The sequence below is a fragment of the Cherax quadricarinatus genome, unplaced genomic scaffold (assembly GCF_038502225.1).
Source record: "Cherax quadricarinatus isolate ZL_2023a unplaced genomic scaffold, ASM3850222v1 Contig15, whole genome shotgun sequence".
Classification (NCBI taxonomy): Eukaryota; Metazoa; Arthropoda; class Malacostraca; order Decapoda; family Parastacidae; genus Cherax; species Cherax quadricarinatus.
This window is the reverse complement of record NW_027195041.1, coordinates 90,737-114,000: the sequence shown is the minus strand read 5'-3', so window position 1 is coordinate 114,000 and position 23,264 is coordinate 90,737. Positions and strand designations below refer to the sequence as shown.

General features: G+C 40.8%; 1 protein-coding gene across 2 annotated transcripts in view; it reads left to right on the top strand.

Annotated features, from left to right (window-relative positions):
- LOC128704568 (cystinosin homolog) overlaps nucleotides 1-22,913 on the top strand; it is a 29,767-nt gene extending 6,854 nt beyond the window's left edge. Inside the window, exons 2-3 of one of the 2 annotated variants that reach the window (XM_070079762.1) lie at nucleotides 4,891-5,008; nucleotides 21,847-21,976. In XM_070079762.1, coding sequence (XP_069935863.1) covers nucleotides 4,891-5,008; nucleotides 21,847-21,959 — 231 coding nt within the window. In that variant the 3' untranslated portion in view covers nucleotides 21,960-21,976. Of the gene's footprint in view, nucleotides 1-4,890; nucleotides 5,009-21,846 lie in introns of both variants that reach the window. The other variant, XM_053799692.2, reaches the window with a different exon arrangement.
- The last annotated feature ends 351 nt before the right edge of the window (nucleotides 22,914-23,264 follow it).

Below are 23,264 nucleotides of genomic sequence, written 5' to 3'. Positions count from 1 at the left end.
AAAGTGTGCATCAGTGTCCAAGAATTTTCAAAAAATAATTTTGTTATTTTTTCTTATGAAATGGTAGAGAATCTTTTTCTGAAACAAAAAGTATGAAATTTTATGGAAAATTGACGAAATTATGCTCTCACGAATTTTGATGTGTCAGCAATATTTACGCATCGGCAATTTTGCCGACTTTGACTCCCATTTTAGGCCAGTTATATTATTCCAGTTGACCAAATTCTTAGCTATTTCACTAGTATTACTTATATTCTATCAATTGAGCACAAGAAATCGCCAAGTCAACTGTTTCAACTACAAAATAAAGTAATCGGAAATTGGTAAATTGGCCAATTTAACACAAAGTTCAAAATATTCCAATTTCAAAATAGGGTCCAGAATAAACAATGTAGATATTCCTGGCACTAAACTAACATTTCCTCTGTTCATTAGTCATGTTTTGAGGCTTTACAAATAAATTCCATTTTGATTTTTTATTCACATAATGAATTTTTATTCACACCAAAAAATATAAGATTTACTTTTATGCAATATTGTAATACATAATTGTATAAATATCATCACCACATTTGTGAATGTATATTAGACCCACCAGCTGGCATGTATTAGACGTGTGAGATCGTTTGTTTACTCTTGAACATCGGCAAAAATTTAACATTTCCGCTACTTTGAGCTCAGTTTCAAGCCATTTCCAGTGCTAAAACCAATCAAAAATCATCTATCAAATGAGACCAAGAAATCGCAAATACAACTATAAAAAACATACAAAAAAACACTGCAAAGTCGCTGTTTTAATCGAAAATCACGGTCTCAGTTTTTTCTCTCATTATACACTGTGTGTGGCAGGATTTGTTTTATGTGGTGCGCACATACCACATAGATGTATTCTCTCATATCTAGACCCAAATTTACCACTCAGTTTATCAGAGTGAGCTGAGCTCACTCTGATAAACTGAGACCCTGAACGTAAAGCCGTAGATCTACGGGACGGACCCTGAAAGGGTTAACAATGGAGTTCTGTTCCTAAGACCATGTCGGTTGATGAATTTGTCGCTAAACAAGGAGCATACTATAATGGTAGTGGGTTTGTGTCAACCATCTTTGATATTGTTTTAATATCACCGTTGCACCATTTATAACATTTCTGGTATATTTTTAAATGTTTATACAGTAGTGTACTCTATATTGTAATAAACAGAATAGAGGAAATCAGCTCTAATATGCATTATATTGGTATGCATACTGGTCAGAGAACCTGTTGTAAGTCCGAGTTGTCGGTAAATAAGTACAGTGGTCCCCCGCTTTTCGTAGTTCCCGGCAATCGTAAAATTCGCCAATCATAGGGGTATTTTCGCATAAACATGGACTCGCTTTTCATAGGTTGACTCGCGAGTCATAGTTCGTCCGGGACACGTACCCACGGCATGAGCCAGGGCGGCAGCCAGTCTGGCATTGTTTACCAGTGAGCGAAGGTCCCCTCACGTGCTCCAGCGAAATATTTCATAATATTCCATTTATTTTAGTGCTTGCAAGTACAGTGGACCCCCGCATAACGATCACCTCCGAATGCGACCAATTATGTAAGTGTATTTATGTAAGTGCGTTTGTACGTGTATGTTTGGGGGTCTGAAATGGACTAATCTACTTCACAATATTCCTTATGGGAACAAATTCGGTCAGTACTGGCACCTGAACATACTTCTGGAGTGAAAAAATATCGTTAACCGGGGGTCCACTGTACTAAATAAGCTACCATGGCTCCAAAGAAAGCTCCTAGTGCCAAGCCTGTGGTAAAGAAGGTGAGAAATACGATTGAATTTAAGAAAACCATCACTGAACAATATGAAAGTGGTACAAGTGTGGCCGAACTGTCCAGGATGTATAAGAAACCCTACACAACCTTATGTTCCATAGTGGCCAAGAAAAATGAAATAAAGGATGCTGTTGTTGCAAAGGGAGTACAGTGGACCCCCGGTTAACGATTTTAATCCGTGCAAGAGGGCTCATCGTTATGCGAAATAATCGTTATGCGAATTAATTTTCCCCATAAGAAATAATGGAAATAAAATTAATCCGTGCAAGACGCCCAAAAGTATGAAAAAAAATTTTTTTTACCACATGAAATGTTAATTTTAATACACACAAACTGAAAAAGGCATGCACAATTACATGACACTTACTTTTATTGAAGATCTGGTGATGATTGATGGGATGGGAGGAGGGGAGAGCATTATCTTCTTACTGTTTAGAAGGGGAATCCCCTTCCATTAGGACTTGAGGTAGCAAGTCCTTTTCTGGGGTTACTTCCCTTCTTCTTTTAATGCCACTAGGACCAGCTTCAGAGTCACTGGACCTCTGTCGCACAACAAATCTGTCCATAGAGCTCTGTACCTCCCGTTTCTTCAAGACTTTCCTAAAATGGGCCATAACATTGTCATTGAAATAGTCACAAGCACGGCTTGCAACAGCTGTGTCAGGGTGATTTTCATCTATAAAGGTTTGCAGTTCAAACCACTCTGCACACATTTCCTTAATCTTTGAAGTAGGCACAATGGATTCCACAACTGGCATAGGCTTCTCAGGGTTAGCCCCAAACCCTTCAAAATCTTTCTTAATTTCCATACTAATTCTCACCCTTTTTACCACAGGGTTGGCACTAGAAGCTTTCTTGGGGCCCATGGTCACTTATTTTCCAGAAACACCACCGAAAACACTGTAATAATACGAAATATTCCGAGTGTATGCTTGGATGTTACCGCGGAGGCTGGCTGGTAAACAATGGGACGGCCGGCACATGTGAGGGCACATTGGACGCGTCTCGGACGAAAATCGGTATGCGGGTTTTTAATCGGTATGCGGGGCAAAAATTTTGCGATAAAAGTAATCGTTATGCGGAAAAATCGCTATGCGATGCCATCGTTATGCGGGGGTCCACTGTAACTATGTTGACAAACATGAGATCACCAGTACTGGAAGAGGTTGAGAAGTTATTATTGGTGTGGATAAATGAGAAACAATTAGCAGGAGATACTCTTATGACTTCGTTTACTGTATTTGTGAAAAGGCTAGGCAGTTGCATGAAGATTTGGTAAAGAAATTGCCTGCAAATAGTGGTGGAGTGAATTTAAGGCCAGCAAAGGCTGGTTTGAGAGATTTAAGAACCGTACTGGCATACACAGTGTGGTAAGGCATGGTGAGGCTGCCAGTTCGGACCACAAGGCGGCTGAAAAATATGTGCATGAATTCCAGGAGTACATAGAGGCTGAAGGACTGAAACCTGAACAAGTGTTCAATTGTGACGAAACAGGCCTCTTTTGTAAGAAAATGCCAAAGAGGACCTTCATTACACAAGAAGAAAAGGCAATGCCAGGACACAAGCCTATGAAAGACAGGCTGACGCTAATGTTCTGTGCTAATGCTAGTGGGGATTTCAAAGTGAAGCCATTACTAGTGTACCATTCTAAAAATCCCAGAGTGTTCAGGAAAAACAATGTTATGAAGAGTAAATTGTGTGTGTTTTGGAAATCTAATAGTAAGGCATGGGTCATGGGGGAAATTTTCGTCGAGTGGTTCAATGAAGTGTTTGGCTCTAGTGTGAAGGAGTATCTCCTGGAAAAGAGATTGGATCTCAAGTGTGTGCCTGCTCATCCTCCAAACTTGGATGACCTAATTTTCGAGGAGTTTGGGTTCATCACAGTAAAGTTCTTGCCCCCGAATACCGCTCCTCTCCTCCAACCCATGGACCAGCAGGTTATTGCAAACTTTAAAAAACTCTACACAAAAGCAATGTTTCACAGGTGCTTGACTGTGACCACAGACACTCACTTGACCCTAAGGGAATTTTGGAGAGAACACTTCAGCATCCTCCACTGCATAACCCTTATAGGTATGGCTTGGGAGGGAGTGACTACCAGGACTTTGAACTCTGCCTATGCCTGTTGTAAAATCAATTGTGGCACTGGGGAGTTCCATGGGGTTGGATGTGAGTTTGGAGGATGTGGAAGAATTGGTGGAAGACCACAATGAAGAGCTCACCACTGAGGAGCTGCAAGAGCTTCAGCAGGAAGAGCAACACATCACAGCTCAGAATCTTGCTGCAGAGGAGGAGGAAGAGAGATGGAAGAAGGTGCCTTCTTCAGAAATTAAAGAGATTTTTACTATGTGGGGTAAGATGGAAAGCTTTATGGAGAAACATCACCCTAACAAGGTTGTTGCAAGCCAGGTTGGCAACATGTACACTGACAAAGTCTTGGGCCATTTTAGGGAAGTGTTAAAGAGACGCCAGAAACAGAGCACTCTCCACAGTTATTTTGTGAGACAGGACTCCAGTGACTCTCAAGGTGGTCCTAGTGGCATTAAGAAACAGAGAAGAGAAGCAACCCCAGAAAAGCAATTGGTACCTGAGGTGTTGATGGAAGGGGATTCCCCTTCCAAACTATAAACAATCCACTCTCTCTCCTCCTCCAGTCTCCCATACACTAAGAAGAATCTCCAATAAAGGTAAGTGTTATGCTGTTAATGTTTCATTCATCATTTCCCATTGTATTGTTTATGTACTACATGTATATTTCATGTTAAAAAATTTTTTGTTTTAATACTTCTGGGTGTCAGGAACGGATTAATTGTATTTACATTATTTCTTATGGGGAAAATTGATTCGTAAATCGTAAATTTCGTTTATAGTAACGGCTCCAGGAACGGATTAATTACGAACAACGAGGGACCACTGTACGTCGCTAAGTGAGGAGAAGCTGTATTTATGTATAAAGAATTGAAATAAAATTATTTTCTATTATTATTATTATTATTATTATTATTATTATTATTATTATTATTATTATTATTATTATTATTTATTAACACACTTGCTGTTTCCCACCAAGACAGGGTGACCCAAAAAAGAAGAATCACCTTCATCATTCACTCCATCACTGTTATGTCAGAGGTGTGCTTACACTGCAGTTCAAAAGTTGCAACATATCAACACCTCTCCTTCAGAGCGCAGGCACTGTATTTCCCACTTTGTTATTATTATCATTTTTATTTTATTATTTTTTATTATTTTTATTAATTATCATTTTTCAACATGCCAACCATCTGCCACTGAGAGAGGGTGACCCATAAAAGAGGAAATGAATCCACAGTCATTCATTCAATTGCTGTCTTGCCAGAAGTGTGCTGACATCACAGTTAAGATGACCCTCTGCACTGTAACATCCTCACTTCTTCAGGGTACAGGCACTGTATTTCTCACCTCCACCCCTATCTCAAAGTGCAAGCACTCTACATATATCCTACCTCCAGGACTCAAGCCCAGGAACTGGTGTCCTTGAATTCCTTCATAAACATTTACTTACACTCCAACAGCATGTTAAGCCATAAAACCTACTTGCCTCCACTAAATATGACTTAATGCTTTATTGAGCCTGCTGGATATTCAGACCCCTAGCATGCAAAACCTTTATCTCCTCCTTCCAGCCATTTCTTGGATGACCTGTATCCCTCCTTATCTTCACCTCAGATTCATTACCCTCCTAATAATCCTAGTTTACTTCATCCTATAAATGCCTAAACCATTTCAAAAATCCTTCTCCAGCCCTCTAATTAATGCATTTGTTAACCCATACCTTCTAATTTCCTAAATAGCACTCTGTTTGATGGATGTATTCCTGGCCCACTGCACATAACAAATAATAGTAATAATAATAGTAATCTTTATTTCTATAAGTACGTACATGGTACAACTTATACAGACCATAGCTGACATCAGTGACATACTGTATAGAAAGCCATTTGTTATGCAGAGCATTTCAGGCAAATTTAGGTTAATTTTGTCCCCAGGATACAATCCACACCAGTTGGCTAACACCCAGGTACCTACTTATTGCTAAGGTGAACACGGACAGCAGGTGTCTTAAGGAAACACATTTTAATGTTTCCGTCCATACTGGAGCGGAAACATTAGGGCATGTCTGGTAACACACAGCTCAGTGTGTGAGCTGTGTGTTACCAGACATTCTTTCTGAGACTTCCAGTTCCACATTTTACTCCGACAGATACGAGCTAATTACCATATTTCTCGGCTTATAAGACTTGTTTTAGTTTCAATGGCTCTGCGTTGGAAATAACTGGGAGAGCTACAGCCCGCCCCACACCCCAAACTTATAGCTCCTGTCACTGACCTTCAGTTTATAGGCTGCATGGTGGTTTTTGGAGACATTTTATGGAAAAAAATTGCATCTAATCCACAAAATATGGCACATATGCATGAAGCAGTTATTATATGTGAATAGAAGAATGGGGGAATGTTGTAAAAGGTCTACTGGCCCATATATGGCAAAACAAAAAAGAAAAAAAAAAAAAAAAGAAATGAATTTGGTCGATAAACAATAGAAGAAAATATATCCAAAATTCATTTCTTATTCCTAATTTGTAAAGTAATATGTAGCAAGATCAGCAGACTGTCACAGGTGGAGGAGTGTGGTGGCGGTGATGGTGCTGAGTTTTTTGTAACACACCAGTCATTTCCCACTAAGGCAGAGTGACCCAACCACCCAGGGAAGTACTACCGTCCTGCCAGATGACTGTGAAACAAAAACCTGTAACTGTTTTGCATGATGGTAGGATTGCTGGTTTCTTTTTCTGTCTCATAAACACGCTAGATAACAGGGATATCTTGCTACTCCTACTTACACTTTGGTCACACTTCACAGACACGCACATGCATATATATATATACATACATCTAGGTTTTTCTCCTTTTTCTAAATAGCTCTTGTTCTTTTTTATTTCTTCTATTGTCCATGGGGAAGTGGAAAAGAATCTTTCCTCCGTAAGCCATGCGTGTCGTATGAGGCGACTAAAATGCCGGGAGCAATGGGCTAGTAACCCTTCTCCTGTATACATTTACTAAAAAAAGAGAAGAAGAAAAACTTTATAAAATTGGGATGCTTAAATGTGCGTGGATGTAGTGCAGATGACAAGAAACAGATGATTGCTGATGTTATGAATGAAAAGAAGTTGGATGTCCTGGCTCTAAGCGAAACAAAGCTGAAGGGGGTAGGAGAATTTCAGTGGGGGGAAATAAATGGGATTAAATCTGGAGTATCTGAGAGAGTTAGAGCAAAGGAAGGGGTAGCAGTAATGTTAAATGATCAGTTATGGAAGGAGAAAAGAGAATATGAATGTGTAAATTCAAGAATTATGTGGATTAAAGTAAAGGTTGGATGCGAGAAGTGGGTCATAATAAACGTGTATGCACCTGGAGAAGAGAGGAATGCAGAGGAGAGAGAGAGATTTTGGGAGATGTTAAGTGAATGTATAGGAGCCTTTGAACCAAGTGAGAGAGTAATTGTGGTAGGGGACCTGAATGCTAAAGTAGGAGAAACTTTTAGAGAGGGTGTGGTAGGTAAGTTTGGGGTGCCAGGTGTAAATGATAATGGGAGCCCTTTGATTGAACTTTGTATAGAAAGGGGTTTAGTTATAGGTAATACATATTTTAAGAAAAAGAGGATAAATAAGTATACACGATATGATGTAGGGCGAAATGACAGTAGTTTGTTGGATTATGTATTGGTAGATAAAAGACTGTTGAGTAGACTTCAGGATGTACATGTTTATAGAGGGGCCACAGATATATCAGATCACTTTCTAGTTGTAGCTACACTGAGAGTAAAAGGTAGATGGGATACAAGGAGAATAGAAGCATCAGGGAAGAGAGAGGTGAAGGTTTATAAACTAAAAGAGGAGGCAGTTAGGGTAAGATATAAACAGCTATTGGAGGATAGATGGGCTAATGAGAGCATAGGCAATGGGGTCGAAGAGGTATGGGGTAGGTTTAAAAATGTAGTGTTAGAGTGTTCAGCAGAAGTTTGTGGTTACAGGAAAGTGGGTGCAGGAGGGAAGAGGAGCGATTGGTGGAATGATGATGTAAAGAGAGTAGTAAGGGAGAAAAAGTTAGCATATGAGAAGTTTTTACAAAGTAGAAGTGATGCAAGGAGGGAAGAGTATATGGAGAAAAAGAGAGAGGTTAAGAGAGTGGTGAAGCAATGTAAAAAGAGAGCAAATGAGAGAGTGGGTGAGATGTTATCAACAAATTTTGTTGAAAATAAGAAAAAGTTTTGGAGTGAGATTAACAAGTTAAGAAAGCCTAGAGAACAAATGGATTTGTCAGTTAAAAATAGGAGAGGAGAGTTATTAAATGGAGAGTTAGAGGTATTGGGAAGATGGAGGGAATATTTTGAGGAATTGTTAAATGTTGATGAAGATAGGGAAGCTGTGATTTCGTGTATAGGGCAAGGAGGAATAACATCTTGTAGGAGTGAGGAAGAGCCAGTTGTGAGTGTGGGGGAAGTTCGTGAGGCAGTAGGTAAAATGAAAGGGGGTAAGGCAGCCGGGATTGATGGGATAAAGATAGAAATGTTAAAAGCAGGTGGGGATATAGTTTTGGAGTGGTTGGTGCAATTATTTAATAAATGTATGGAAGAGGGTAAGGTACCTAGGGATTGGCAGAGAGCATGCATAGTTCCTTTGTATAAAGGCAAAGGGGATAAAAGAGAGTGCAAAAATTATAGGGGGATAAGTCTGTTGAGTGTACCTGGTAAAGTGTATGGTAGAGTTATAATTGAAAGAATTAAGAGTAAGACGGAGAATAGGATAGCAGATGAACAAGGAGGCTTTAGGAAAGGTAGGGGGTGTGTGGACCAGGTGTTTACAGTGAAACATATAAGTGAACAGTATTTAGATAAGGCTAAAGAGGTCTTTGTGGCATTTATGGATTTGGAAAAGGCGTATGACAGGGTGGATAGGGGGGCAATGTGGCAGATGTTGCAAGTGTATGGTGTAGGAGGTAGGTTACTGAAAGCAGTGAAGAGTTTTTACGAGGATAGTGAGGCTCAAGTTAGAGTATGTAGGAAAGAGGGAAATTATTTCCCAGTAAAAGTAGGCCTTAGACAAGGATGTGTGATGTCACCGTGGTTGTTTAATATATTTATAGATGGGGTTGTAAGAGAAGTAAATGCGATGGTCTTGGCAAGAGGCGTGGAGTTAAAAGATAAAGAATCACACACAAAGTGGGAGTTGTCACAGCTGCTCTTTGCTGATGACACTGTGCTCTTGGGAGATTCTGAAGAGAAGCTGCAGAGATTGGTGGATGAATTTGGTAGGGTGTGCAAAAGAAGAAAATTAAAGGTGAATACAGGAAAGAGTAAGGTTATGAGGATAACAAAAAGATTAGGTGATGAAAGATTGAATATCAGATTGGAGGGAGAGAGTATGGAGGAGGTGAACGTATTCAGATATTTGGGAGTGGACGTGTCAGCGGATGGGTCTATGAAAGATGAGGTGAATCATAGAATTGATGAGGGAAAAAGAGTGAGTGGTGCACTTAGGAGTCTGTGGAGACAAAGAACTTTGTCCTTGGAGGCAAAGAGGGGAATGTATGAGAGTATAGTTTTACCAACGCTCTTATATGGGTGTGAAGCGTGGGTGATGAATGTTGCAGCGAGGAGAAGGCTGGAGGCAGTGGAGATGTCATGTCTGAGGGCAATGTGTGGTGTGAATATAATGCAGAGAATTCGTAGTTTGGAAGTTAGGAGGAGGTGCGGGATTACCAAAACTGTTGTCCAGAGGGCTGAGGAAGGGTTGTTGAGGTGGTTCGGACATGTAGAGAGAATGGAGCGAAACAGAATGACTTCAAGAGTGTATCAGTCTGTAGTGGAAGGAAGGCGGGGTAGGGGTCAGCCTAGGAAAGGTTGGAGGGAGGGGGTAAAGGAGGTTTTGTGTGCGAGGGGCTTGGACTTCCAGCAGGCATGCGTAAGCGTGTTTGAATGGAGTGAATGGAGACAAATGGTTTTTAATACTTGACGTGCTGTTGGAGTGTGAGCAAAGTAACATTTATGAAGGGATTCAGGGAAACCGGCAGGCCGGACTTGAGTCCTGGAGATGGGAAGTACAGTGCCTGCACTCTGAAGGAGGGGTGTTAATGTTGCAGTTTAAAAACTGTAGTGTAAAGCACCCTTCTGGCAAGACAGTGATGGAGTGAATGATGGTGAAAGTTTTTCTTTTTCGGGCCACCCTGCCTTGGTGGGAATCGGCCAGTGTGATAATAAAAAAAAAAAAAAATAATTTATGCAGGGAATGGTGTTACTAGCTTCTTACTTCCAGGTGCTGAGTTGTCAAGCTCAAAATCTTCATCTGCACTTGCAGATTCTCCAGTCACCTTAATGTTGTGCAAGTTGTGATGTTGAAGGAATTTGTCAAACCAGCTGTGAAGGTCTTTTGATGTTCAGTTTCATTTTGTATCAGTTATTCATAAATTTTCAGGGCTTTATCCCTGATTGTGGCAGAGCAGAAATTTATTTTCTTACAGTGTTCATCTTCCACCCACACTGCCAGCATTTTCCCACCATCTCCAACAACAGGTTTCTTACTCTTTAATTGATATTTTAGTAATAAAGGATGTATACAAAGCTTCTAATGCTTTCAGCATTCTTTTTCTTAATGGAGAGAATGGTCAACTTCTCAGTGTTGAATGCATGTCCAAGTTCAGATGGCTCCTCAAAATGATCATATGAACTATGTATTATTGCCTTACTATTCTTAAGTCAATCTTTAACCCTTTGACTGTTTCAGGCCCCTCTCTGAAACTGTCATTCTATGTCGCCAAATATTCAAAAAAAAAAAAAATTATTTTTTCTTATGAAAATGTTAAGATTATTTTTCTGAGTGTTTTAGTCCAAAAAAAAAATTTTTGCCATTGGTACTTACCGAGATATAGAGCCGTGAAGTTTGCAGAAAATGAGCCGCGTATGGCAACAGCGGCGACTGCCGCTCACCCGGTAAACTTTAGTTTACTTGTATTTGAAGGTTTGTTGTTTTTTTCACTATTTTATTTTTTCACATAACTTATGTGGCCTATGAGACCAAAGTAAGGTGCAATGTATATATATACACTCGTTGTATACAACACAATAAGCACACAAACATAATTATCAATATATTGTTTACAAAACTTGTTTACACAAACAAACAAACAAACAAACAAACAATTCTTCTTCTTCTTCTTCTTCTTCTTCTTCTTCTTCTTCTTCTTCTTCTTCTTCTTCTTCTCCTTCTTCTTCTCCTTCTTCTTCTCCTTCTTCTTCTCCTTCTCCTTCTTCTTCTCCTTCTTCTTCTCCTTCTTCTTCTTCTTCTTCTTCTTCTTCTTCTTCTTCTTCTTCTTCTTCTCCTTCTTCTTCTCCTTCTTCTTCTCCTTCTTCTTCTCCTTCTTCTTCTCCTTCTTCTTCTCCTTCTTCTTCTCCTTCTTCTTCTTCTCCTTCTTCTTCTCCTTCTTCTCCTCCTTCTCCTCCTTCTTCTCCTCCTTCTTCTCCTCCTTCTTCTCCTTCTTCTCCTCCTCCTTCTCCTCCTCCTTGTGTGCGAGTGTGTGGCTTATAATTGTTTTGAGTCAGAAGTCGGCAGCTGTCAAAGTGACATATTATCTCATTAGTCACTACCCCTACCCCTGTCAAAACAATGGGGTCGGATGCTGCTTCCCCTCCTCCATTCTATCTAATTATCTTTCTCCCTCATTCTATATCTTTCAATCTGTCTCTCTTTCTGTCTGCCTATCTCTGTCTCACAGGTACACATAAATACAAGTATACATAGTGTAAATTACCTAGGATAACCCAAGAAATCCAGACAAAGTGCTATACTCTGCTTGAAGATGTGAGTAAACGTGTCATTGACACAGTCTTGTGGCTCTCTCTGAGACAGAGAGCTAGATGGACAGACAGGGAGCTTGACAGACAGACAAATAGACAGACAGAAATGTTTGTGTACCAGCAAAAACAAAGGGAGGCGATGGTCATGTAATATTACCCTCCTTTACACTCATCAAAGTCAGCTCTTATCAGATGTTATCTCCCCTTATCTTGTCACTGTCATGGGGTGGACTTTTTTTTTTCTTGCTTCAAGGGAACAATATTATTACATCTTCTTCTTCCTCCTCCTCCTCCTCTTCTCCTCCTCCTCCTCCTCCTCCTCCTCCTCCTCCTCCTCCTCTTCCTTCCCTCCTCCTCCTCCTCCTCCTCTTCCTCCCCTCCTCCCCCTCCTCCTCCTCCTCCCCTCCTCCCCCTCCTCCTCCTCCATTGCTTTTGGTCTCAAACTCCTCCAAATCATGAAATTGATCTTCACTGACACTTCCATCTGTGTTAGAGCATCACTTGGGAAGAGAAGAGTCCCAGATTTGCTGGGGAATCACATATTTCTTACCACTAGACATGCTGAAAAATGACAACTGAAATGGCATTCCCACAATGCACCACTGGCTCCCCGATTTTTTTTATATGGTGCACACTGACCATGGAGACCCATTCTCTCACATGTGGGCCTAGCAGCTTTCTCCTGCTTGATTTGAAGCTGCTAGAATTTATGCGTATAAATACGTCAGAAACATTGGCTCGTAAGACGTATTTATACGTCGGAAACAGTCAAAGGGTTAAGTTTGCCCAAAATTCTCTACATACAAAGGGTCTTTTGGCATGTACACCCAACTATTATATTCCTCTGTACAACCATGTAATTTATCAAAATAAAAATTTTAATCTTAATCTTAAAATGATAAAAAAATTTCAACTTCATCTTCAGTGCTAGAGAAGTCTTCTTCCAAATCTTGTGTAGGTTGTGGACAGACTATGAGTTGATTTAGCAGGATGCTGTAACTGCAGACACACTTGAGGCAACTTGAGGCAACTGCAGACAACTTGAGGTACCTATAATGGAGGAATATAGCAAATAATGTTGTTGCAGTGATAACACCAGGAGGCAGCTCTGACGAGAACTCACACACACACAAGCTTTTCAATCTCTGCACAAAATTCAACTTAAAGCAGAAAAATAATAGAGCCTACTAGACTGGAGAATACACTAGACCTCATCTTCACTAACAATGATGATCTGATACGAAATGTCACCATATCAAAAACAATATACTCAGATCACAACATAATCGAGGTTCAGATTGACAAAATGAGATTAGTCACGAGGGAGCCTTCACTAAATTCAACTTCAGTAACAAGAACATAAAGTGGGACCAAGTAAACCAAGTCCTAAACGATATAAGCTGGGAAGATAGACTAAGCAACACAGACCCCAACTTATGCCTAGAACAGATTAACTTGGTGGCACTCGATGTATGCTCAAGGCTTATTCCTTTAAGAAAAAGGAGGAGTAGATGTAAAATAGAAAGAGACAGGTGCTCCCTTTACATTGCTAGTAATCCCTTCCTTAAATCTCTTGTTAGAGCAACTGCTCAAGAAGAAATTTCTCACCTAGCTGGTAGTAATAACTTATCACAAGTTATATACACTGATGGATCTAAACAGGAGTCTTCTGGCAGGGCTGCATCTGCTCTTGTTGCCACCTCCCTAGTTAAGAACCATAATAAATTTGTTGAGTTAGGCATAACAATTAACAGCTGGGCATCTACACTGCAAACTGAATTGTTTGCAATCCTAATGGCGCTAAAGCTAACCTATGACACTGAGCTTGACTCTATCATCATTACTGATTCTATGTCATCATTGAAGGCTCTTGACTCATATAATGACTCCAACAACATGCTCATTGGAGAAGCCAGGTATAGATACTCAAAAATTAGGGACAAAGGAATTAATGTACAATTGCTATGGATCCCATCACACATTGGATTACTCCTTCATGATAAAGTTGATATGTTAGCCAAGAAGAGTACCCAGAAGCAGAATGTAGAATATAACTTTGGTATAACTGTGTCTAGCATTAGGAATAATATTAGGAGAGAAGTAAATAATGAAAATGATTGTTATAGGAATGCAGTTAGAAGCCTGAGTAGATCTATAACCCACTATGATAACATGAACGTAGATAAGTATGTTTATGGAGCATCGTGCAATGTGAACAGACTGACTGATGTTGTAGTGGCCAGGCTTAGGCTTGGTTACAAGTACTTCTGGCAGTTTGGGAGACACACAGATGATGATCAAACTAAATGTAAATTATGTGATCAGGCATATGGTCACTGTCTTGAACACTATGTGCTTAATTGTCCACTTATTGAAGAATACAGAGACAGACAGTATAATAACCTATGTGACATGTCAAGATATCTTATTAATGAAAATAAGATACCAGATATACTAAGCAAATTTCCTAAATTTGCTTGTAACAGATAAGTGAACTATAGATATGTAGATATAAATCCATATGTATTCCTGTTAACCCTTTGGGGCCTAGTTCCTGGGCCTTTTGTGTATCCATATGCTCTTGCGCTACCGTCCACAGGATGGATATGGGGTGCACAATAAACTAGCCACTTCGGTGGCAAAATCTAATCTAAATCCTTTACGGGCGACGGAAAAGAATAACAGAGCGGCTAAAAGAGGCCAATATATTTGAAATGCGTAGGGAGTCACTGGTCAGAAAAATAGCAAACATCGAACTTAAGCTAAAGGAATCTTATAGGATTCAGGAATCACAGGAAGAACTAAAAGCCATAAATGAAATCGAAAGAAACCCAAAGTATTTCTTTTCTTATGCCAAATAGAAGTCGAGAACAACATCCAGTATTGGGCCCATACTTAAACAAGATGGGTCCTACACAGATGACAGCAAGGAAATGAGTGAGCTACTCAAGTCCCAATATGACTCAGTTTTTAGCAGGCCGCTAACCAGACTGAGAGTCGAAGATCAAAATGAATTTTTTATGAGAGAGCCACAGAATTTGGTTAACACAAGCCTATCTGATGTTATCCTGATGCCAAATGACTTCGAACAGGTGATAAATGACATGCCCATGCACTCTGCCCCAGGGCCAGACTCATGGAACTCTGTGTTCATCAAGAACTGCAAGAAGCCCCTATCATGAGCTTTTACCATCCTATGGAGAAGGAGCATGGACACGGGGGTCGTCCCACAGTTACTAAAAACAACAGACATAGCCCCACTCCACAAAGGGGGCAGTAAAGCAATAGCAAAGAACTACAGACAGATAGCAGTAACATTCCATATAAAAATCTTTGAAAGGGTCCTAAGAAGCAAGATCGCCACCCATCTAGACACCCATCAATTACACAACCCAGGGCAACGTGGGTTTCGAGCAGGTCGCTCCTGTCTGTCTCAACTACTGGATCACTACAACAAGGTCCTAGATGCACTAGAAGACAAAAAGAATGCGGATGTAATATATACAGACTTTGCAAAAGCCTTCGACAAGTGTGACCATGGCGTAATAGCGCACAAAATGCATGCTAAAGGAATAACAGGAAAAGTTGGTAGATGAATTTATAATTTCCTCACAAACAGAACACAAAGAGTAGTAGTCAACAAAGTAAAGTCTGAGGCAGTTACGGTGAAAAGCTCTGTTCCACAAGACACAGTACTCGCTCCCATCTTGTTTCTCATCCTCATATCTGACATAGACAAGGATGTCAGCCACAGCACCGTGTCTTCCTTTGCAGATGACACCCGAATCTGCATGACAGTGTCTTCCATTGCAGACACTGCAAGGCTCCAGGCGGACATCAACCAAATCTTTCAGTGGGCTGCAGAAAACAATATGAAGTTCAGATGAATGGTTCAGAGAACCGACAAGTTGATAAATTAGACACATGCGCAACTCTTGGGTATCTTTATTGAGGAAACGTTTCGCCACACAGTGGCTTCATCAGTCCATACAAAGGAGAATCTTGAAGAACAGGAGGAGAATGAGGTAATCAGTCCCTCAACCTCGAGTCGATGTGGTCAGTCCATCAATCTTGAATAGAATACGGCATATGCGCAGAGAAGCAGCTTATAAACCGTAGGCAGGAAACTCTTCGCTTGCCTAACCCTTGGGCATGACCTACTTCCACATTGGGCAAATGTGACACCACTTACGACTGCTGCACCTCTCCTGCCTACGGTTTATAAGCTGCGTCTCTGCGCATATGCCGTATTCTATTCAAGATTGATGGACTGACCACATCGACTCGAGGTTGAGGGACTGATTACCTCATTCTCCTCCTGTTCTTCAAGATTCTCCTTTGTATGGACTGATGAAGCCACTGTGTGGTGAAACGTTTCCTCAATAAAGATACCCAAGAGTTGCACATGTGTCTAATTTATCATCAATATGAAGTTCAATGATGAGAAATTTCAATTACTCGGATAAGGTAAACATGAGGAAATTAAAACTTCATCAGAATACAAAACAAATTCCTTCCACAAAATAGAGCGAAAAACCAATGTCAAAGACCTGGGAGTGATCATGTCGGAGGATCTCACCTTCAAGGACCATAACATTGTATCAATCGCATCTGCTAGAAAAATGACAGGATGGATAATGAGAACCTTCAAAACTAGGGATGCCAAGCCCATGATGACACACTTCAGGTCACTTGTTCTATCTAGGCTGGAATATTGCTGCACACTAACAGCACCTTTCAAGGCAGGTGAAATTGCTGACCTAGAAAATGTACAGAGAACCTTTATGGTGCGCATAATGGAGATAAAACACCTCAATTACTGGGAGTGCTTGAGGTTCCTAAACTTGTATTCTCTGGAACACAGGCGGGAGAGATACATGATTATATACACCTGGAAAATCCTAGAGGGACTAGTACCGAACTTGCAAACGAAAATCACTCACTACGAAAGCAAAAGACTTGGCAGACGATGCAACATTCCCCCAATGAAAAGCAGGGGTGTCACTAGCACGTTAAGAGACCATACAATAAGTGTCAGGGGCCCGAGACTGTTCAACTGCCTCCCAGCATACATAAAGGGGATTACCAACAGACCCCTGGCAGTCTTCAAGCTGGCACTGGACAAGCACCTAAAGTCAGTTCCTGACCAGCCGGGCTGTGGCTCGTATGTTGGATTGCGTGCAGCCAGCAGCAACAGCCTGGTTGATCAGGCTCTGATCCACCAGGATCTCAGTAGTAGTAACCAGTTACCAAACCACTGTGCCAGTTGACTCACGACCAACCGTCTCTGCCTGAGTCACTGTATATTCATATTGTGCTGACCTGGCATTATTCAAAGACCCTCTCACATATGGGTACTGTGGGCGGCCAGCAGTCAGTGTTAAGAGAGCAGAGAGATAGGTACGGCTGTAAGGGCGCACTCCACATTATCTGTAATTATACGTAATACCAGCCTACGTGAGTATTTCTTACCTAATCCACGTGTCGAACTCCCACATGATAAATCGAGGGTAAGCGGCTGGCTGGAGGTTCACCTTTGACCCTGCCGGCTACTCACAAACAGTCTTCTAACGTCTGGAATTACCCGTAAAAACTAAATCCACGCTCCACACCGCTGTCACCATTTATCATGTGGGAGTTCGACACGTGGATTAGGTAAGAAATACTCACGTAGGCTGGTATTACGTATAATTACAGATAATGTGGAGTGCGCCCTTACAGCCATACCTATCTCTCTGCTCTCTTAACACTGACTGCTGGCCGCCCACAGTACCCATATGTGAGAGGGTCTTTGAATAATGCCAGGTCAGCACAATATGAATATACAGTGACTCAGGCAGAGACGGTTGGTCGTGAGTCAACTGGCACAGTGGTTTGGTAACTGGTTACTACTACTGAGAAGGAGGCCTGGTCACAGACCGGGCCGTGGGGGTGTTGACCCCCGGAACTCTCTCCAGGTAAACTCCAGGTAAACACACAAAACAAACTGAGATGCAAACACTGCTGTGAGAATGTTTTAATGGCACATCACTCCCACAGTGCCATGCAAAGTGCCAGGTTACAAACACACATCAACCACTCATTCCCATCAAAGTCAAATTTTTATTGCATACAGCAAATTCCTGGTAGAAATACGGTCACTGCAAATAAGCAAACACACTCAGAATTCAAATTCAAATTTTTATTTCTTTTTATTTGTTATGAAGATAATGTATTTTATATGTAATGAAACACTGTTAGGCACAAAAGAAAGCCACTAGTATGCATTGTATTTCAGGCAGACTAAATGAATCCACATAAAACTAGGAGACTATATTAATTTGTAGATCCCGAAGATGTAGATGACTGAGATGTTTTCTATTGGGCCACAAGAATGCAGTTAACAATAGATTTAGACTACATTGTTAACTATGTACTCTTTATTTAATGCAACTTGTTAACAAAGTCAGGTAAATTAAATCCAAGTACAATTATAGACTGGATGATGAGTGAGTGAACACTAACACTAAACTGGTGTGGTTGACCCACCACTCAGGGAAAATGAAATCAGACCATTCCTGGACATGGCCACTTTGGTCCGTACCAGACAAAGGTTGGAGTTAGTGGACTTGGCCCGATACATCAGACAACAACCAGACACACTCACTATGGTCAAAATGTGCAATTGTGGACTTTTGTCCGTTTTGTCTGATAATCTGAGCGGTTGTTTGTCCAGTTTTTCTGCCTGAACTACTGAAATCTGTTAATGACAGGTTTTACTGTGCTTCTTGACATACCACATATTCAGCTGAGCCTATCCAGGAAAAATATTTAAAAAATGTTTGCCAGTGGGGACACTGACCCCCAAAACCCTCTCCTCTCCAGGTAGCTGCCACATACTTCAGAATTATAAGTCAAAAGCACCTCCTTATTCTGATGTAAATTCTGCATAGACAGTCTTATGGCCCAAGTTATAAACAACCCACCCTTTATGACCTTTCTGGGTTTAGTGCTTAGTTTTGATTGCACTAATAATAATAATCATAAACAAGAATCTTGTTTATTCATATGTTATCATTCATACTGAAATTGAAATTTAATAGCCACATCCAACACATAGGCAAGAAGGTCTCCAGAACAGTAGTCATCCTCTCCAAGATATGCTACTATGTACCTCAAACAACACTACTTACCCTATACCACTTTCTACTCTTCCCTTACTTCACCTATGGTATTTGTGCTGGGGGAGCTACTACACCAAATCACATAAAACCATTAATAACCCAACAAAAAGCTGCTGTGTGGACTATCATCCATTCCAGTGCCAGACAACACACTTGGCCACTCTTCAAAAACTTGAACTTACTTTTTGTTTTGTTTTTCAACAAACTGGCCATATCCCGCCGAGGCGGGGTGGCCCAAAAAGGAAAACAAAAGTTTCTCTTTTTAAATTTAGTAATCTAGACAGGAGAAGGGGTTACTAGCCCCTTGCTCCCGGCATTTTACTTGCCTCTTACAACACGCATGGCTTAATGAGGAAGAATTCTGTTCCACTTCCCCATGGAGATAAGAGGAAATAAACAAGAATAAGAACTAGAAAGAAAATAGAAGAAAACCCAGAGGGGTGTGTATATATATGGGAAGTACAACAGGACCCCAATGGAAATAAGTCACTCTGTCTGACTTTTTTGGGTTATCCTAGGTTCTCTACACATATGCTGCTATGTATGATAATTCTATGTAACTGTATTGTGTATACCTGAATAAATTTACTTACTTACTTACTTACTTACTTACTTACTTGCCTGCACTCTGAAGGAGGGGTTTGGGATATTGGTAGTTTGGAGGGATATATTGTGTATTTTTATACATATATACAGTGAACCCCCAGATAACGATCAGCTCCCAACTCGACCAATTATGTCTGAGGGCAATGTGTGGTGTGAATATAATGCAGAGAATTCGTAGTTTGGAAGTTAGGAGGAGGTGCGGGATTACCAAAACTGTTGTCCAGAGGGCTGAGGAAGGGTTGTTGAGGTGGTTCGGACATGTAGAGAGAATGGAGCGAAACAGAATGACTTCAAGAGTGTATCAGTCTGTAGTGGAAGGAAGGCGGGGTAGGGGTCGGCCTAGGAAGGGTTGGAGGGAGGGGGTAAAGGAGGTTTTGTGTGCGAGGGGCTTGGACTTCCAGCAGGCATGCGTGAGCGTGTTTGATAGGAGTGAATGGAGACAAATGGTTTTTAATACTTGACGTGCTGTTGGAGTGTGAGCAAAGTAACATTTATGAAGGGATTCAGGGAAACCGGCAGGCCGGACTTGAGTCCTGGAGATGGGAAGTACAGTGCCTGCACTCTGAAGGAGGGGTGTTAATGTTGCAGTTTAAAAACTGTAGTGTAAAGCACCCTTCTGGCAAGACAGTGATGGAGTGAATGATGGTGAAAGTTTTTCTTTTTCGGGCCACCCTGCCTTGGTGGGAATCGGCCAGTGTGATAATAAAAATAAAAAAAATATTGTTATAAAAAACCTAATATGTCTTAAATCATATACCAAACTGTTATATTGATGCTCAAAGTTATAATAATAATAATAATAATAATTATTTCAGCTTAAAACGTTTGTAAAGAGATGGGTGACATTAAGGTATGCGTGCAGATAGCCCCTTAGTGTGCACAGCATTTTGGTCAAATTTGACCTTAAGACTACAATAATAATAATAATAATAATAATATAACCTAAAAATGTCAGACACTGACTTATTTCCATTATGGTCCTTTACTGTGCTACATAATACCAGCTACTGTGCTGTGGTACTGCACTGCATGTACTGTGCTACATAATACCAACTGCTGTGCTGTGGTACTGCACTGCATGTACTGTGCTACATAATACCAGCTACTGTGCTGTGGTACTGCACTGCATGTACTGTGCTACATAATACCAACTGCTGTGCTGTGGTACTGCACTACATGTACTGTGCTACATAATACCAACTGCTGTGCTGTGGTACTGCACTGCATGTACTGTGCTACATAATACCAACTGCTGTGCTGTGGTACTGCACTGCATGTACTGTGCTACATAATACCAACTGCTGTGCTGTGGTACTGCACTGCATGTACTGTGCTACATAATACCAACTGCTGTGCTGTGGTACTGCACTGCATGTACTGTGCTACATAATACCAACTGCTGTGCTGTGGTACTGCACTACATGTACTGTCCTACATAATACCAGCTACTGTGCTGTGGTACTGCACTACATGTACTGTGCTACATAATACCAGCTGCTGTGCTGTGGTACTGCACTACATGTACTGTGCTACATAATACCAGCTGCTGTGCTGTGGTGCTGCACTACATGTACTGTGCTACATAATACCAGCTACTGTGCTGTGGTGCTGCACTACATGTACTGTGCTACATAATACCAGCTACTGTGCTGTGGTGCTGCACTACATGTACTGTGCTACATAATACCAGCTACTGTGCTGTGGTACTGCACTACATGTACTGTGCTACATAATACCAGCTACTGTGCTGTGGTACTGCACTACATGTACTGTGCTACATAATACCAGCTACTGTGCTGTGGTGCTGCACTACATGTACTGTGCTACATAATACCAGCTACTGTGCTGTGGTACTGCACTACATGTACTGTGCTACATAATACCAGCTACTGTGCTGTGGTACTGCACTACATGTACTGTGCTACATAATACCAGCTACTGTGCTGTGGTACTGCACTACATGTACTGTGCTACATAATACTAGCTACTGTGCTGTGGTACTGCACTACATGTACTGTGCTACATAATACCAGCTACTGTGCTGTGGTACTGCACTACGTGTACTGTGCTACATAATCCTAATCCTAAGGACACTTGCTGCTTGCATGCCAGCTGTTGAATGATTTGATTATCAATGTATTTTGTGTGCCAGATCAATCAGGCTGTGATGGATGTGTGAGTCAGCAGATCACCAGCAGCAACAGTCTGATTGACCAGGCCAGCTCAAGACAAGCCTGGCCCATGGCCGGGCTCTTGGAGTAGAAAAACTCTTGCAACACATCAAAGGTATAAAGGTGGGAGATGATCACCATGTAAAAAAGAAAAAACAGAAGGTTTAGTTTGTTAACTGGCCTAATTTTTTTCATTGGCAGGCCTACTACAACTACAGGAGGAAGAGCACGTCAGGCTGGAGCATCGGAAACATCCTCTTGGACTTCACTGGAGGAATGCTCTCAGTGGCTCAGATGTTTATTATTGCCTATAACTACAATGACTGGGGATCTATCTTTGGAGATCCCACGAAATTTGGCCTTGGTCTCTTCTCGGTTATATTTGATGTTTTCTTCATGATTCAGCATTACGTTCTGTACCGTGGCACTGAAGGTTATGAGCGCAACTTAAACTCCCCACAACCTACACACAGCAGTTCTCTGACTGAGTCTGTATCATCTGTTGACTATGGAGCAGTTGGTAGTATTCATTAATCTTTCCATAGAATTTATTAAGCTTTTGTATTATTTAGCTACTCATTGCATTCATTAAACTTCCCCTAGTATTCATAAAGTTTTACATTTAGTAGTAAAGATTATATGGCCAGAACTTTCATGAATGGATTCAGGAAAATTGTTCAACTGAATCTGAGTTCTGGAGGTGGGAAATACAGTTCCTGCACTCTGATGGATGCTTAGGGGTGGGAAGTACAGTACAGTGGTACCTCGGGATACAAACACCTCAAAACACAGTACAATTATGTAAGTGTATTTTTGGGGGTCTTGAAATGGATTAATCTAATTTACATTATTCCTTAAGGGAGCAAATTCGTTCATTATCGGCACTCAAACAGCCTTCTGGAACGAATTAAGTTCGTATCCTGAGGTACCACTGTACTTGCACTGAAAGGATGAGTGAAATATGGTGCCTGCACTCTGAAGGAAAGGTAAGGATGTTGCAGTTTAGAGAGTCATTTGAATTGCAATGTCTGCTTACTTCTGGCAAGACAGCTACTGAATAAGTAATGGTGAATTTGTTTTCTTCTTTGGATCATCCTATGTGGGGAATGGTTGATATGTTTTCCACAAAAAGATTAGTCAGAAACCTCAAATTCACCATTTACATTAAGCAAGCAAGGTTTCAGATGGACTATGTTTTGCCCACAGTGGGATTTATCAAGTCCCACTGTGTGGGAGAAATGTAGTCAATAAAGGATCACATTATACTACATTTGTGTCTATTTTTCCATTGTGCCATTTATACAATTTATCTCCAAAGTTTACAGTTGTACAGATACCTTCTGGTTCTGAGGTCATTGTTCATTTGGCACAGTCTTTGAACAGTTCCATATTGATGCTATGGTCAGTTGTAGTGCCTACATTCCATGTTGATGCTATGGTCAGTTGTAGTGCCTACATTCCATGTTGATGCTGTGATCAGTTGTAGTGCCTACATTCCAATGCAGGCACTACAATTGGCAGATAATTTTTACAAAGGAACTTGTCCAATTCTATTTTCCAGATAATGATGATGCTCTCTTAATTTCCTATGTATATGAAGGAAGAGAACTGAAAATTAT